The 17,923-nt window shown below is 38.8% G+C and overlaps 1 protein-coding gene across 3 annotated transcripts in view; it reads left to right on the forward strand.

Annotated features, from left to right (window-relative positions):
- The window catches only part of LOC127625649 (death-inducer obliterator 1-like), a 31,635-nt gene extending 15,540 nt beyond the window's left edge, over positions 1 to 16,095 (forward strand). For 2 of the 3 annotated variants that reach the window (XM_052100951.1, XM_052100953.1), the window contains exons 8-17: positions 1,675 to 2,260; positions 3,689 to 3,848; positions 3,953 to 4,069; positions 4,190 to 4,351; positions 4,618 to 4,774; positions 8,804 to 9,302; positions 9,536 to 9,683; positions 9,809 to 9,898; positions 9,982 to 10,177; positions 11,251 to 16,095. In XM_052100951.1, coding sequence (XP_051956911.1) covers positions 1,675 to 2,260; positions 3,689 to 3,848; positions 3,953 to 4,069; positions 4,190 to 4,351; positions 4,618 to 4,774; positions 8,804 to 9,302; positions 9,536 to 9,683; positions 9,809 to 9,898; positions 9,982 to 10,177; positions 11,251 to 15,179 — 6,044 coding nt within the window. In that variant the 3' untranslated portion in view covers positions 15,180 to 16,095. The remainder of the gene's footprint in view (positions 1 to 1,674; positions 2,261 to 3,688; positions 3,849 to 3,952; positions 4,070 to 4,189; positions 4,352 to 4,617; positions 4,775 to 8,803; positions 9,303 to 9,535; positions 9,684 to 9,808; positions 9,899 to 9,981; positions 10,178 to 11,250) is intronic. The other variant, XM_052100954.1, reaches the window with a different exon arrangement.
- The last annotated feature ends 1,828 nt before the right edge of the window (positions 16,096 to 17,923 follow it).

Raw genomic sequence — 17,923 nt, forward strand, 5'->3', positions numbered from 1 at the left:
TGACTGTTTTTGGCCTTTGTCAGACATCAGTGAAATGTCACAGCAAGTTTTGAAATAATGAGCCTACAATCCATGGAGCCATCCCAAGAGAAGAACATTGGAGTTCAGAAAAGTCCCAAGAGCCCAGAGTGTGAGCTGTGAAGTTATGAGGACCACTCAAGAGAAGCTGAGGACACCGTATCACCCTACAGCAAGTCAACTACAGATTATTGCAGCACACAGGGAAATGTTAAGCAATGTGTATATATATACCTACACAGATTGTAAACATGCTGATGTGCATGTTCTTAAGTTCATATTTAGGTGTCAAATGAGTACACGTTGAAAACTGAGTACAGTTGATTTGCTGTAGCGATTGAACTTTGAAAAATGTCCTGGATCATGATCTGGTTTGATGCACGTGTAGGAATTGTTTACTTGGAACAAGCTGTCACTTCAGCTGCAAAAATAACAAGGAAAAGGATGCCATAAATTGAATTTAGGGTATTTGTTTGATATCAGTGAACGAAGAAGATAGAAATTGATATTTCCAAAATAATTGTGTCTTGGTCCAAGATTTGTGAGTCTTATGAATATGGTATAGTGCTTTTTGTGTACATTAGATTGTCTTGGGTTGTTTGTGTCCCATATTTTCAACATTGATTAAGATGATAAATTTGTCAGATGTGGATAACACATGAAAGTGATTACTGTGAAGTGCTGGTACACCGTGATCCTACATTATCAAAGCACTTAATAAGGATGCCATTGTATAATACAAGTAATTCATTTCAGAACATAGAAGCTTTAACTACTGCACAAACTAATTAAATGTTCCAGTTTCAATATAAGATGTAAAAATTTTTTCCCATATCAGTCCTATATATAAATTTAGGTAATATTTTAGAATTATTACATCAGGATTTCATTCAAAGCTTTATATACTGAATGTACTATGCTGGTGTGTGTTGACAGTACAGTGACAGTCAATTTTAAGAGAGATGTATCAGACTTTTTCCAAGGTATTTAATTAGGTTAGAGGTGTACATCATGCCAAAATATTGAGAAGGAAAAAAACCAAGGCAAAATAAAATAAACTTTTCCTCCTAGATTAAACAATCATTTTAAGGCTTTTTTTGGTTGGGCCATAGATGTTTTTGCATAGAATTTGTTGTTCTTTGAAGGTCTCTAAATTTTCTCTACTTATAGCAGCATTGTACACCAGTTAGTTCATTCTTAAACCATTGATTTCTAGAGATAATGTGATAAACTAATGGTTTAAAGAACCCATTCAATTTAATTTCACATGAAGAAATACATGTATGTGAATATAAAGTTTTGAATCCGGTTGCACTTCAAACACTGGCGTAGGAATCCTTGTAAGTATATTGTTTAAAATAAAACTGACTTGTCACACAAAACCTTTTCTTGTTTGATTCCTAAATTTTAAGTGGTGTTGGCACTCTATCATATTCAGTATCATGGGAAAGGGATTACAATGTCAAGGCAAGGCACTAAAATATGTGAAATGAACCATTCACACAGCCTTTTGCTGTTTTTCATTAGTGAACTGAGGAACAGTGGAGTCTTGCTTTTAAATGTAAGATTTAACAAATTGTACCTTTATTCTTTGTAACATAGAATCATTTACCAATTTTTGTGTTTTATGCTTTCATTTATTTTGTTTTCCAACAGCTGCCCAAAAAGACAAAGAAAAGGAGGACATTGAAAGGGTCAAACCAGAGAAGGAGACAGCATCTGCTGACAAGAAAGCTCCTGCTTCAAATGTTGCTCCCAAAGGTGGGAAAAAGTCTCCTGGCTTAAAGGGCATAAAAGGAGCTGCTGCCATCTCTACTCCTACCAAAGGCAAAACAAGTGCAGCTCCTTTGGGCAGTGCCAGAGACTTGAGGAAACGGACCCCACCACAATGCAATTTGGGTAAATCCAAGAAGCCAGGACCTCCACCACCACCAATTCCAGTCTTATCACCATCAGGCCCTGCAGGATCTCGGCACCATGCCTCTGGGGCTCTCAGAGTGGCCAAAAGCACCTTTACAATCCCCAAAAAGCAGCCACAGACTGTGCCAAAGGAATCTGCAGAGGCTGGTCCCTCTCCAATTTCTAGAACCCCACCCTCACAAATGTTATCCATTCCATCCATCCAACATCCAGTGTCTAAACCAACCCAACCTCCACCCCCTGCTGCTCCACCACAGCCACCACCCAACAACCAGATGAGATCCAACATCAGACGGTCACTGACTGATATCCTGTACAAAAGGTGAGCGGTTTCAGATATAAAAGGTTTACAGAGAAATACTTGAATCTGGCGCAATTATATTTTTTACTAGAATTGTTTTTTGCATCAATTAAGTATCTACAAAATAAAAAAAATAATCCAGTGAGTGGCAGTTCTGAGGACAGAAACCCCTTGTTGATGAGAGGGGTCAACGGAGAATGGCCAGACAGATTTGAGCTGACAGAAAGCCACTACTATTGTAGTGAGCAGAACAGCATCTCAGAATGCATAACATGTTGAACCTTGAGGTGCATGGGCTACAAAAACAGGAAACCATGTTGGGAATTTTATTAGGACCGTAGTTTTCCTAATAAAGTGCTCAGTGAGTGTATCTTGTGCACAATAAGCACTTTATTTATTTATTTTTTGCACAATATTCTAATGACATTCTATTTTCATGTGACAAATGAACCAGAAGTTATATCATCCATGATTTTTAAAGTCTCTGGCTTGGTTCGGAATGGCATACTACTACTATTATAGATAAAATGGGCAGAAATGGTAAGGTAGTATGAAGTTCCAAACTCAGCCTCTTTCTTGACTTATAATTAGACCAGACTAAGGAGTTTAGGATTTAAAGGATTAAAAATGTAGAATAGCTGGACGGCACTAATTAAACATGCACTGCAATGAAGTCATGTAATATCAATGTAGCATAATACTGTTGGAAAAGTTAATCGTTGCAACTGCTGCTTCACATACTATATTTTTTAAGCAGTAAGCAGTATACAATGTTTACTGGGCGGTATGGATTAAGCACTTCTCTATCTTTACTTCTACCAAGTATACTTTCCTCCCTTTCCCCTGCACAACATTGGGCTTAGTAATGAATTCCCTTCTTTTACTGGTATTCTATTTTTTATTTTTTTTTATCTGTTGTATGAATAACAGGGTTGTTGCAACCGCCACATTATCGCCTGCAGGCTCATCCTTATTCATATGCAGCCTCAAATTGACATGCCCTGACAGTTTGTGGCTTTGCTTTGAAGCAGTAGTTTTAACTATTAATTCATTACAATGGTGCTTACACAGATCTGTTAGCTCAAGCTCAGTGAGACAACAAACACAAACTCCCTCGGTATATATAGCAGTGTTTAAACCTCTACACTGAACCAGACTTCTGGTTTGAAATGAAGAAAAAAAAATGATGTTGAAAATTATATAAATGGACATTAAAAAGGAATTGAGGTTCATTCAGGTATACATTTTTGGTTCTATTTGTCACATTGCATAAGCCGTTGAATAGAAACAAACCTTTTTGCATTAAATTCGTTTTTACCATATGTTCTTTTGAAGTACAGTCATTGAATGTTTTATTTAAATAATGGTTTAGAATGCAATTCCAATAGATGTGCATATTTATGGAAGTCATAATTATTATCAATGTGTGAATTGCTCATTCTGCCACAGGGTGAGTGACAGTGATGATCTGTCCATGTCTGAGAATGAAGTGGGAAAGTTGGCGATCAGCATTGAGAAGGAGATGTTTAGTCTTTATATGAACACTGATAACAAGTACAAGAATAAATACAGGTCCCTTATGTTCAACCTGAAGGACCCTAAAAACAAGGTCAGTGACTTACTGATGTACTATTTTTGTGTGCTTATGTTCTTAAGTAGCTCCATAAGATGCAGCAATGGTGAGAATTGTTCTTTTATTCTTCTGTGTGGCAGGGCCTGTTCTATCGTGTGGTTGGTAGTGAGATCAGTCCTTTCAGGCTGGTAAGGTTGAGTCCAGAAGAACTTCTTTCCAAGGAGATGTCAGATTGGAGAAAGACTGAGAACTCTGAGGTAAAACAGACTTTTGAGTTTGTCCGGGTAAACTAGTTTGAAATGAGGGCAGAAAATGTATCATCCATGTTAATGCTGTCTCTCTACTGTATGCTGTAATTATGCACTAATTCCAACAAGGGTTTGGATATAAGTGGGAGATCCCAGCCAGGACAGCCCAAAACTGGATCCAGACAAGAAGGTGCACCCCCAGATGTAGACATGGAGGAAGCTCCTCCAATGTCTGATGGAGATGTATGTATGCCTGCCACTTCCCAATCTCCCTGCTTGGCTTCTGCTGCTGTAAGTGCTGGCTTTCCTGATCTGTCCATTTTTCCACGCCTCTCTCTGTCCCTCTCCCATTTCAGACACCCAAAGCACAATTTCCTGAATGCATTATTTGCTAGGCTCTGTTTCTCAAACCTGCTATAACTTTCTCATTTTAATATGTGCTTTCTTTACATTGTTAATTAGTTACCTATGAGCATGTATGAAAATGGTTGAGAATAGTATCCTAAGTATAACATTGTTCACTGGCCTTTTTTCTTCTTCTTCTTTTTTTTTGACAGGACCCCCAGGAGGACACACGGCCTACTTCTGCGACACACACCTCAATTTCCACTGGGAAGGGCAGTGCAATGCCAGATATCTTCAGTAGTATGCTTAAAGACACTACAGCAGAGCACAGGGCTCATCTTTTTGACCTAAACTGCAAGATCTGTACAGGTGTGAATATATTATTATGAGGACAATGTAATAAGTAACTACATTTGAAACCCCTTAGAATTATTGATAGTCACCCTTTTCACCACTTGCTACGACTAGTCTTATACACTGCCTGGCTTAAAAAAAAAAAAGTAATTGTTTGGAATTAAATAAGCAGATACTTAAGTGCCTATGATTGGATCATTATTGCAGTGATTCATATTTTTCAGCTGGCAACAATTCTTTTAACTCTAACTAATGCAGGGTGTAGCTTCTCATTTCTTAAACAATCATGTCGGAAGTTGTATCCTGTGGTCGTGTAGATGTTACTGCATTTCAGAAGGGTCAAATTATTGGCCTTCATCAAGCAAAGAAAATTAAGGAGATTGTTGATATCATTGGAATTGCATTAAGAGCTGTCCAATGCATAATTAAAACCTGGAAGGATAGTAGTGAACCGTCAGCTTCGCAGAAGAAATATGGTCGGAAAAAAACCTTGAATGATCGTGATCGGAGATCACTAAAATGCTTGATGTCACATCGTAAACGATCGATAGTAGAACTCACGACAATGTTTAATAGTGAAAGTAAGAGCATTTCCACATGCGCAATGCAACAAGAATTTACAGGATTTGGAGCAACAACTTAGTGAGGTTTCTTATTCCAGGACGACAATGCTCTTATTCATTGGGCTCAAATAGTGAAAGAGTGGTTCAGGGAGCATGAGGAATCATTTTCCCACATGAATTGGCCACCTCAGAGTCCTGAACTTAACCCTTTGAAAGTCTTTGGGATGTGTTGGAGAAGACTTTACAGAGTGGTTCGACTCTCTCGTCATCAATACAGGATCTCGGCCAAAAATTTATTCAACGCTGAATGGAAATAAATGTTGTGATGTTGCATAAGTTTGTCGAAACAATGTCACAATGAATGCACACTGTAATCAAAGCTAAAGGCAATCCAACTAAATATTAGTGTCTTTTCTTTTTTTTTTATCAATTTAGAGTCTCTAAACAATCATGTCCGTGTCCAAAAGGGGCCAAGTTTGACTCAAGACCGAGTCCATAACAGGCTGAGTCGAGTCCAAATGAATCTGTCCATGAATCTGTATTCAAAGTGTAACCATAAACTTTATTTTAGCTTATTTTAACTTTTACAACTAAGAAAAAACAATTGTCAACATAAATGTAACAAAAACACCTTTATTTTATGATTAGTTTCCTGCTGAACAAACTTCAAAGTGGTTCAGAATGAAAGCATACACTTTAGGTGTATGAACACAAAACTGCCCTTCAACACACTTATTACATTCTGTTGACATTTCAGTTATTTGTTGCTTTTTCCCATCCACTCAAACATAGACTAAAGAAGGTGAAAGCTGCATTAGTCATTAAAACTAAAACGGAGTTATTATTGTTTCCAATTTTAATTAATTCTTTATTTCATTTTCAATTTGTCCTTTTCAATTTAGTTTAGTTTTATCTAAAATGATCCATATCTAAAGTAATAATATATACTGAGATTTCTTTTTTGTCTCAATCTGCCAACTGGTTTGAGTCTACACAGTAGTAATTAGCACTCGCTGAGAAGTTACATCTCACGACTTGACTGCAAATGCTGCATCCAAAAACACTGGTAACGCCCACTGCTAATATTAGGGGCATTTAACACGGATTGTTAATTAGCGGAAAACTTAGGGCAGTTCTACGCACTGCTTGTGCACCTAAAACCCTGATGCGTCCATGTGTTATCGTTTAAAAAAAAAAAAAATACGAAGAATCATAAAAATGTATTATATGTATTACTATAAATGTAAATGTACTACCTTGAAGAAGCTGTCTGATATGAGAATCTCATATATTCCACAAGGCAAAGTGGTAACTGAATTTAAACAAATGATCTGGTTCAAAATTTACATTCTCTTGGTTCTAAGAGGATTAGTTCACTCAAAAGTCACTTAGTCATTGTTAACTCACCCGTGTTGTTATAACTCCATATGATTTTCTTTCTTTTTCCTGACACAAAAAAATTGTGCTCCGGTATGTCACACAATGGCAGTTTATGGTGACCACTTTCACCTTCAAAAGGACACAAAATTATAGTTCAGATGTCTAACAATTTGTTCTGAAAGAATTCGATAAGGTTTGGTGAGAAACAAATCTGATTTATTATTTTGTGAAACTTTTCACCGACCGTTGATCTCCTGTGCGCGTTCATGAGACAGACTACAAGCAACCTTAAGAGCTACTGGCATGAGAGCAAACCCTTTAATATGGTGTGATGCTTTTTCTATGATTAATGACTGTATGTGTAATAATTGTGAGCACCATCCCACGGAATTTACGGAGATGAATGTAAGTGGAAATGCAGTACACAGGATAATAAATTATAGCCCGTTTCATAAAATCACCATATTCAGTGTAGTTTTACATGATTTGTAATGACTAGTTTGGCTAAAGTTATGTTTATGCTTTCACAAATTCAGCAAATGGATTTAAGACCTTATTCAACTTTACGATGTTCCAACTGTTGAAGTGCAGTGCAACAGTAGGCCAATGTGTTTGATAATACTAATAATATGTTTTATTTGTAAAACATAGTACTAAATGGGGTTTACAAAATGCATGGCTTTTGGTGTTCAGGAAATTGACATTGACAATATGCATGCAAGAATTTGACAGTGACACTGTGGCAGAAATTGTCAGTATTGGACAAATTATTATTAATGTTTACATGTTTGTTTTTTATTCCTTTTTTACCTTGTCTGATTAAGAGAGTTTCCTGATGTTCAAGATCAAAATTTAAAGAATTACATTGAAGAAATCTGAAATAAAGTTCAAGAATTGGTTATAACTGAAATGTTTATCAGAAATAGCCTATTTCATAACCAAATATTGAACTGCTTTTAATATTATCAATGCACCTGAATACCGTGAAACTGTAATATTGTGGCCATTTTTGTGATGTTATCATACCGTGAAAATGTCATACCATTACACCCCTAGTCCTGTGTAATAAAGCGGGATGTCTGGCCATCCAATCTATAATTAAAAAATACATAAAAAATCTCGCTGCCTAAAATAACGTAATATTTTATTGTGGAAAAAAATTTAAAAGAACATGTTTTAAGCAACTCATCAATGCTTTTAAAATATAAAAACAATAAATAGGTGTTGTTTATCTGTTTTTCAGAGTTGCAGTCTGCTTTAGCAATAACAATCCCCCCCCCCCCCCATTTCAAATGTTACAGTTAAATTCATCAAGGTCCAGTTTAAGTTCACAACACTGCGTGGACCACAAGAGACTGTAGATGCCTACATGTGTGGATACATTATGCTTCAACAGAATTAATAGCCCAATATTAATAATAGTTTTCTGAATTTTTATTTTTATTTTGGTATGTTGTTTTAGTAAACTGAGAGACATGATGTGGGTTACTTGACTTAACCACGATGAAACTGCAATGCGATCACTGTCTTGGCTGCACAAATGCCGCGTGCGATTTTACCAGTTGTCAGGTCCTGTGCCATGCATAACTGCCTGGTAATTTCTAGTACATTGGCTACAGACCTGTCTTTATGTTTTTGTCATGCCAGCCACCTCTGTAATCGATGTTATACAGCAGTTTCTGTAGTAACATTCAAGCGTATTGGTTGACTGAGTGTGCTGCTCTGCAGGTGTTTGCTCAACACAGTGAAACAAACTCTGGGTACGTCTACAACATCAGGGGGTGCTATAACTGCTTGCAGACAGATTGTCCATTCATTTCTTTTTCGTTATTTTTATTTATTTATTTTGTTCTTTGCATCGCAAATCAAATGCCCTGGACTCTGAAAAAAATCCAGAAGTCCCAAATGCTCGAGTCAGATTCAAGTCAGAGTAAAAATGCACCCAAGAACGTGACAAGTCCAAGTCCATTAAAATTGGACTCGAGTCCAAACTCGAGTTCCCCAAATCTACCAGGCAGTGTATATACTCCTATATTTTTTACTACCAGTAGCGTTCATACAATTTCATGTTGGTATTTTATTTATTTTTTTCATTTTTCAGGTCAGAAGTCTGCTGATGACGAACCACCATCCAAAAAAAACAAAATGTCTGTCTCTAAAAAGCCAGAGCCACCTGTTAAAGCTAAACTAGAGCCACGGACTTCTAAAGCCCCTGGTGTAGAACCTTCCCAAGTGTCATCTTATTCTGGTGTTGAGACTGCTGTGCCTGATACTATGTCTGTGATGGATGATCCAAGCAGTGTCATGACAGTTGTTCAGGCCCCAGTCACTGCAGCTGTACCAGCTGTCTCCTCCGTTACAATAACTCGAAGGGATCCTCGTACTGCAGGTCACCGGTCATCACTGCCTGTGTCTCAGGCTGTTCCTGATATTAGTGTTCCAACAATGCCAGCCAGTATCCCAGTTTCTGAGCCTATGGTTGTTGAAACAAAGGGTCCATTGCCTATGCCCCCTCCTGCCCCAGCATCAGTACCTAGGCCTGTGATGCAAAAACCGGCATCTTCGCAAGATGTGCGGCACTATGGGTCCAATACTGCCAGGTGCAGCACTCTATTTAATAATTTTTGACATTCCATTGATAAATTAAGACTGAGAATAATTGCACATTTGAAATCATTTGGGCTTCAGTTTTGTGGAGTAAAGTACATGCTTCATTGTTTCATTGTAGCAACCAGATATATAATACAATATAAATCTAAGTGTCGAACTACCATGATAATGATTAGCAAGAAGAGAAGCAATATGTGATTGTCTATCATTTGTGTTTCGGCAGTGCATCAGAACCCCGTCCTGAGGGTGAAACAGCTTTGTTCTTGTCTGGTCAGGAAATGATGTGGAAAGGGTTGATAAACATGCACACTGTTGCCAAGTTTGTCACGAAAGCCTACATGGTTTCTGGATCATTTGAGCATATTAAGGAGGTTTGTTAAGCTTGTCCTGATTTTAAATGATCACACATTTTTCATACTGGAGCATCAGTCACAAAGTTATGATTGTTTAACTTTTTTTTTTGTAGTCATATTTAATGGCTGTTTTTGCTGTGCAGGACTTGCCTGACACCATTCATATTGGTGGAAGAATATCGCCCCACACGGTGTGGGATTATGTGGGAAAGTTGAAGACTTCACTGTCAAAAGTATGAAAATAGGGAAAAAATATATTTCACATACACTAAACAAATTGAGAGCTGCAAGCTGATCCTGTGTGTTATTCTTTCAGGAACTGTGTCTCATTCGTTTTCATCCAGCGACTGAAGAGGAAGAGGTGGCGTATGTGTCTCTGTTTTCTTATTTCAGTAGCCGTAAGCGGTTTGGGGTAGTGGCTAACAGTAACAAGCGCATTAAAGACCTCTACCTTATCCCTTTGAGCTCAAAAGATCCACTGCCTGCAAAGCTCCTACCATTTGATGGACCAGGTAAGCATGTGCAAGGATATTGTAAAATTTATTTTAAAGAATCATTTGATTATTTTCCCAGATAATTCTTACAAAGCAAAGAGAGAGAGTTAGAAAAATATTTTAATGTTATCAACAGGTAAGCAATGTTACAGTACTTGTGTATTTTCAATTTTGTGAATTGAGAGCTTGTTCCAAACTTTAGTCATATATATATATATATATATATAAAAAATTCTGCAATGTATGCATGTTTATCTGTACACTACTTATTTGGTTGTCTATTGTCTGTAAGTTGTCATGTAACATCAACAATTTCTAATAAAATATGTCATGCATCCAAGCTTGATGTCCTAGGTGTGTCTTAGAATTGTTTATTAGGCTCATATTTAATTATTAGAACAAGTGCTAAATAATATATTTTAAATTCACGATGACTGCCACAGCTATAAAACTTAAACATAATTGTAATATCCTTGTAAATGCAAGCTACCATGCTGAAAATTATAATTAAAATGAAAGTGGTGCCATCTTGCTGCCTGGGACCAGCTTTAATGTCATTGTGACCATGGTAAGTTATATGCTGTTCTACCTTGAGGAATCTTGAGGAAGACGAGGAAGTCATCTGACCTCCCAAGGAGAGTGAAATCAGCAGAGACCTGCTGTTGCACAAAAGTTATTTGATGATTAGAACTGGCATGACAAATTTGCTAGATGAACATGAGTAGTGCTGTCACTAATTAAATGCTTTGACTTACAACTTGTTTCAATAATTTGAATTTTTATAAACACAATATTTGTGTTAAGATATTTAATCATTAAATTATAGGAATGATTTGGTCATTTAATGTTTGGCATCTTTTTAATAATTTGTTTGTCACATAAAACATTTCCGTATTGGGAATACAGCTTTGAGTAATACAAAACCATAATAATATTGACAGTTAGAATTTTTTATATGTATTATATGGAACAAGCTCTCTCAATGTGTATTTTTTAAAATGACTGATTCTAAACTTTACCTGAAGCAGTATACATTATATTGGGAGTACCTATTTGTAAGCTAGTGACAAGATATTATTATTTTGTTGCAGGGCTGGAGCCAGCACGTCCCAATCTCCTCTTGGGGTTGTTGATTTGCCAGAAGGACAAGAAGCGTCCCGGAGCCCCTCTGGAGAATGAGGAAAAACGTCCTAAAACTCTAAGGGATGATGAAACGGGCCTTCCAAAACCATCCATTGTTAATAAATTTGAAATAAAACATGAAAAAGGTCTTCAAACTAGTCTTGATGCCATAAGCACTACTCCCCCAGACACCCCACCACCCCTCAATTCCTCTGAGTCTTCAAGTTCTGTTGCAACTTCTGTGTTTTCCATCCTCTCTTCTGTTAAAGCACCTGACATCACCACTAGCACAGGCAATAATTCTCCATCATCCAATGTCACAGCAGCATCTGCGGTCTCTTTCACGCCGCTTCAGACCATCCTGAAAACACTTTTTGGTAAGAAGAAACAAGATTCTGATGTCTCGTTGTCACCTTCAGATCAAAATTCTGTAGAGGTCTCTGTGCCTTCTGTGTCTCTGCTAGACCCAATTGTACAAAAGTTTGCAATAAGCAAGAGTAAAGAGGTTGAAGTACAGGATGATAGACCATACGATCCTGAGGAAGAATATGACCCAACTGTTGGCTATGGTACAGAAAAAAACCCTGATGCAACAAAAGTATCTGCAGCAAATAAGCCAGCAGAGGTCTCCTCTAGTGTGGTGGATGATATTGCTTATGACCCTGAGGATGACTCTATTTTTGATGATGTAAGGGTTGAGCCAGGTGCTAAGAAATTAACTGAGCAGCAGAAAGTGCTTGAAGACAACAAACAAACTGAGGAACCGAAACGGCAGTTAGAGGGTCATAAGGAACCAATTATTCAACAAATACCAGAGACTTTGATTTCTCAGCCTGTTACATCTCTGCTGGCTAACAGTCAGTTGTTGCAGCTTGGTAAAAAGGTTGAGGAATTAGTGGCCAAAAGCTCAGCTGCTCAAATTATTAACCAGAGAAGAGACCCAAGGCAGAGTAGGGATCCTAGACAGGCAGCTGCAAATAGAAGACAGACGTCTGATTCTATAGAGAAAGAGGAGCAATCCCCTGTTACTATAGACGCATCGCTACAGCAAGCTGCAGTGATAGAGACACCGTCATCAGAAGCCTGCATAGACACACAAACAACACAGCTGGACATAACTGTTGATACACCAGTAGAACAACCTACAACCACAGACACGCCTCTATCACAAGTCTCCGCCACTTTGGATTCTCAAGTGCAGCCTGACATCCTGCAACCAGAATCATCCAATCCTGAGGAGGAGAGCAAAAGTGAAGTGGTGCCTTTCCTTAATACAGAGACCACTATTACAGAGAGCACAGAGGTTTCTATTCCATTATTAGGGGACAAGATCGACCCAGAGTTAGTTGAAAGCTATATGGAAAATGAACCAGAAGAACCCAAAATTGAAGATGATCCCATTGAATCTGAAAGTAAAAGTTTTGAGGAGGTTTGGCCTAATTCTGCAAGTATTCTAAAAGCTGATCACGGTTCATCCAGTGGACAGCCTATTAAGTCCACTGCAACCACATATTACAACATTTCAACAATCAGTACCTCATCATCTGCTTCTATACACTCAGGGATGCCACAAAATATCATCCATGACAACTCATCTTACATGGATTCTCACAGTTCCCATATACAACACATAACGACAACAAACCCTCCTAACATTCCTCCTCCAATGTCTTTTCCTCCCCCTATTGGGCCTCCACCCATTCTTGGTCCACCTCCATTGCAAGGCCCACCACCAATGACTGTTCCACCTCCCATGCATCTCCCTCCTCCAATGTCAGGGCCACCGCCAATGCCAATTCCCCCAATGCAAGGTCCACCTCCAACCCTCATAGAAAATGATCCCTCTAAGTATCCACCAACTGGATCATATCCGCCTTACCAGAATCAGTGGGGGAGCGGTTCTCAATATGATGCTCCAAGAGGTCCACCCCCTCCTAATTTTACACCAAGAGGACCACCTTCATTCCAACCAATGGGTCAGAGATGTCCTCCTCCTCAGATATTTGATAATTCTATGAATTCAGTACCCCCTCAGCATATCAGACCAAGAGGCCCACTACCAGGGCCTCCACCACATGGACCACCCCCTCCCAACTTTGATGGACAAAGATTTAATGGACCTCCACCCCCTTTTAACTTCTCTGGACCTAGGGGCCCACCTCTGCCATTCCCAGGCCCCCCTCCAAATCACTTTGATAATAGAGCCCACCCACCATCCCACTTCCCAGGACCAAGAGGACCACTTCCCCCTCTTAACATTGGGGACCATGGACCGCCATCTAATATTTCAAGAGGACCTGGTGATAAATATGATGATGCTGGAAGCTCATATCATCAGGGAATGGATAAACCCCAAATACCCTCACAAGGGCCTCCTTTTAGGGGACCATCACCAAACCACTTTGATGGACGAAGAGGACCCCCTGGTCCAACAGGTGATATGTCAGGACAGCGATTTCCACCTGCAATCCAGTTTCGTGGTTCACCTCAACACAGAGGGTCATTTGAGGAACCACGGGGGAGTTCATCTCAAGACTTTGAAAGGCACTGTGGACCATCAGTGCAGCAGTTTGGTGGGCCAAGAGGTCCTCCACCAGGACATTTTGATAAGGACGCTCTCGGCCAGCCAGCACGATATAGCTATAATGATGATAACTCAAGTGATGTTAGACCTGTTCGTGGGCCTCTGCTTCCAACACCACCTGATGGTCCCATCCCAGTACAGGGACGTGTAGGTGGACACAGTCCAGACACCCATCGTGATGACCACTGGAGACGGCACTCCCCTGAAATGAGGCGGCGAAGCTGCTCCACCAGAGATGGTTCAGAGCCTCACAACCGACCAAGTAGGTTTGATGGTGGGTCTCGTGACAGAGATGGCCCTTCACGATTGTCTGAAGAGAGGCAGCGTGATTTGTCTGAAGATAGGAGGAGGGAGAGAGATCGAGAAAGTGGAAGATCATGGGGCTGGAACAGGGAACATGAATGGGACAGAGGCAGAGAAAGGGATCGTGAAAGAGACCGGAGCAGAGAAAGAGATAGGGAGCGGGGTCGCAGCCGGGAAAGGGAAAAAGAGCATAGCAGAGAGAGGGATCGCAGTAGGGGCAGAGAATCTGAGCGAGATGGAGACAAGAGGAGAGACCGGGATGGAGATGGAGACAAGAGGAGAGACCGAGATGGAGATGGAGACAAGAGGAGAGACCGGGATGGAGATGGAGACAAGAGGAGAGACCGGGATGGAGATGGAGACAAGAGGAGAGACCGGGATGGAGATGGAGACAAGAGGAGAGACCGGGATGGAGATGGAGACAAGAGGAGAGACCGGGATGGAGATGGAGACAAGAGGAGAGACCGTGATGGAGATGGAGACAAGAGGAGAGACCGGGATGGAGATGAAGACAAGAGGAGAGACCGGGATGGAGAAGGAGACAAGAGGAGGGACCGGGATGGAGAAGGAGACAAGAGGAGGGACCGGGATGGAGAAGGAGACAAGAGGAGGGACCGGGATGGGGAAGGAGACAAGAGGAGGGACCGGGATGGGGAAGGAGACAAGAGGAGGGACCGGGATGGGGAAGGAGACAAGAGGAGGGACCGGGATGGAGATAGAGATCGAGGCAGGGAGAGAGAGCAGGACAGAAAAGACCATGATCGAGACCGAGCCAAGAACAGAGACCGAGAGAGAGACAGAGATCGTGACAGCAGGGACAGGAGAAGAGAACGCTCAAGGAGTCGTGAACGAGAACGTGGAAAAGACCGTGACAGAAGAGATCGGGACAAAGATAGAGGAAAGGAGAAAGACAGACGGGACAGGAGCAGGAGCAAAGAAAAGAATAATTACAAAAGAGAAAGATCTGACAACTGGAGGGCAAAGTCTACAGAGTCTGAAACTGCATCATGAAGATCATTCATCTTGGAAGAACATTTTTCTGGATGTTTTTTCCCTTCTAAATATGTGTGGATTTGAAAGTTGCGCTTGAACCTCCCTTTTTGTACTTTTTTTTTTTTTTGTTGTTGTTGAATATTTTATCCTTTTTACATTTAAAGTCATTGATGCTGATAATATCTGTAGGTGTATTCCTAGTGATATTTTTGCCAGCACAAAATACTCTCTCCACATACTGCTGTTTTATATCTAAAAAAAAAAAAAAAACCTATGAAAGGAAAGTAACAGAAAAAAAACAATACATGTAAATATGTATGTATTTGTGTATATACCGGTACGTTTTAACGACTTTTGTTTTTTTCAAAATAGAGAAATTGAAAGCCATATAGCTTTAAAATTATAAGGAAAAGAAAGTTGTCCTCCGTAGAAGGTCTTTGTATCGTTAAAGCGCAAATAAATCCTCTCTGTGATTATAATGAATATCTTTGTGCAATATTTTCTCTGCTGTCTTGGATATTCTGAATAAAATACTTTCATTTAAAGTCTAGTTTCATACAGGGTCTATAATAGTTTAGAACATTTTATATATGACCAACAAGACTTAAAACTTTAAGTAGGATAAATTGTGTGGTTTAAAAGAAACATGCTGTTTAAGTGGTCCCAAAAAGCTTTGTAAAGTTGGCAGAATGTAGCTGATTCAGGACTACTAGATTTTTGATAAAGATTGATGTTTAAAAAAATAAAAGGTTACAATAGATATAAACATGTTGGCCAATGAGTGTGCCGGCCTTAATTACATTTACATTCATGCATTTGGCAGACGCTTTTATCTAAAGTCACAATGTGCCTTCAAGGTATACATTTTATCAGTTTGTTTCATGTTTTTGCATAAGCAGTGTTATATGTTAAAAGGTATCACCCATGGGAAATTTAATTAAATTTCAGTGTCACTTAAAGGTGCTGTTATCATTTTCAGTTCCTCTATACCGAATGAGACAATTTTTTTCAATGATATCTGTCAGTTTAGGGGCAATTTATGTGTGTATTTTTAAAATTGTTCTTACAAAATTCTACGCACTTTAAAATGACAATAATTTTCACAACATCTTAATTACCTCCCAGGGCAACTACCTCATTGTCTCACTGTTCTCCCAATCCTGAATTTAAACTGAGGTAGCAAACAGAATGCTGATTTGTCATTCCATTTTTTATTAAATTAAGTAGAATTAAAATGGAATGAAATTAATTTAACTGCTGCAAGTGCATTTTGTGATAATTAGATTTTTCTGTATAATTTTGATTTGGACATTTTGTGGTGCTCAGTGGTAGGTCAAGTACATTTATCCTGTACTTGAGTAAAAGTGCAGATACTCTAATTAAATATTATTCCAGTAAAAATTTTCCACGAGTAATTTTACAGAAGTATGTGCTTTCAAATCTAGTTATGTATTAAAATTAAAACTAGGTCTATTAGGAGCATCCTTTAACATTTTTTGCAATCATATGCTGTATCTTTCTCATTCACAATCAAGGATAGAGTGGTCTAATATCACATTCATACAGATAAGTCAGAGCTTTTTATTAAGAAAAACATTACCTAGAAGGGTTGCTTTATAATTAAGAGTAATGGCTGAGAGAGAGACGAATGCAATTAATTACATGATGTCACGATTAATCACATATTCAAATATTTGCTGAGAAAACTGCTCATATAACAATAATTCTATATATAATGATGAAATAATTATACATGGTTATCTTTAAATATAATTTTTATATATATATATTATACAGTTTCTCACAAAAGTGAGTAGACCCCTCACATTTTTGGGCCGCAGGGCAGTATTCCAGCATGATAACGACCCCAAACACACCTCCAAGACGACCACTGCCTTGCTAATGAAGCTGAGGGTGAAGGTGATGGACTGGCCAATCATCTCTCCAGACCTAAACCCTATTGAGCATCTGTGGGGCATCCTCAAACGGAAGGTGAAGGAGCACAAGGTCTCTAACTTCCACCAGCTCCGTGGTGTCGTCATGGAGGAGTGGAAGAGGACTCCAGTGGCAACCTGTGAAGCTCTGGTGAACTCCATGCCCAAGAGGGTTAAAGCAGTGCTGGAAAATAATGGTGGCCACATAAAATATTGACACTTTGGTCCCAATTATGACATTTTCACTTAGGGGTGTACTCACTTTTGCTCCCTAGTTATTTATTAAAATTAAAACTAGGTCTATTAGGAGCATCCTTTAACATTTTTTGCAATCATATATACTGTATCTTTACTCATTCACAATTAAGAATAGAGTGTGTGTTACAAATGTGTTTGTTTGTCGGTGTTGGCAGGCACAAAATACAAATAACACACTATTGTTTTATGTTTCTAGTGCTTCTAATTTTTTTTAAAGGAATACTGCTCTTATCATTTACTTACCTTCATGCCATCCAAGATGTGTATGATTTTCTTCTGGAGAGCATAATATTTTTAGAAGAAAATCTCAGCTCTCCTTAAAATAGAAGTGGATAGTGACCAAAACATTGACGTTCCAAAAAGCACATAAAAGCAGCGTAAACATAATTCATATGACTCTAGTGGTTAAATCTATATCTTCAGAAATGATAGGTGTGGATGAGTAACAGATAAATATTAAAGTCCCCTTTTTACTATCAGTCTCCTCTTTTACTTTCACATTCTGCTTTTCCTTTTGCTGATTTGCATTCTTCATGTATATCGCCTACCTACTCAGCGTGGAGGAGAATT

The sequence above is a fragment of the Xyrauchen texanus genome, chromosome 32, assembly GCF_025860055.1.
Source record: "Xyrauchen texanus isolate HMW12.3.18 chromosome 32, RBS_HiC_50CHRs, whole genome shotgun sequence".
In the NCBI taxonomy this organism is placed as follows: domain Eukaryota; kingdom Metazoa; phylum Chordata; class Actinopteri; order Cypriniformes; family Catostomidae; genus Xyrauchen; species Xyrauchen texanus.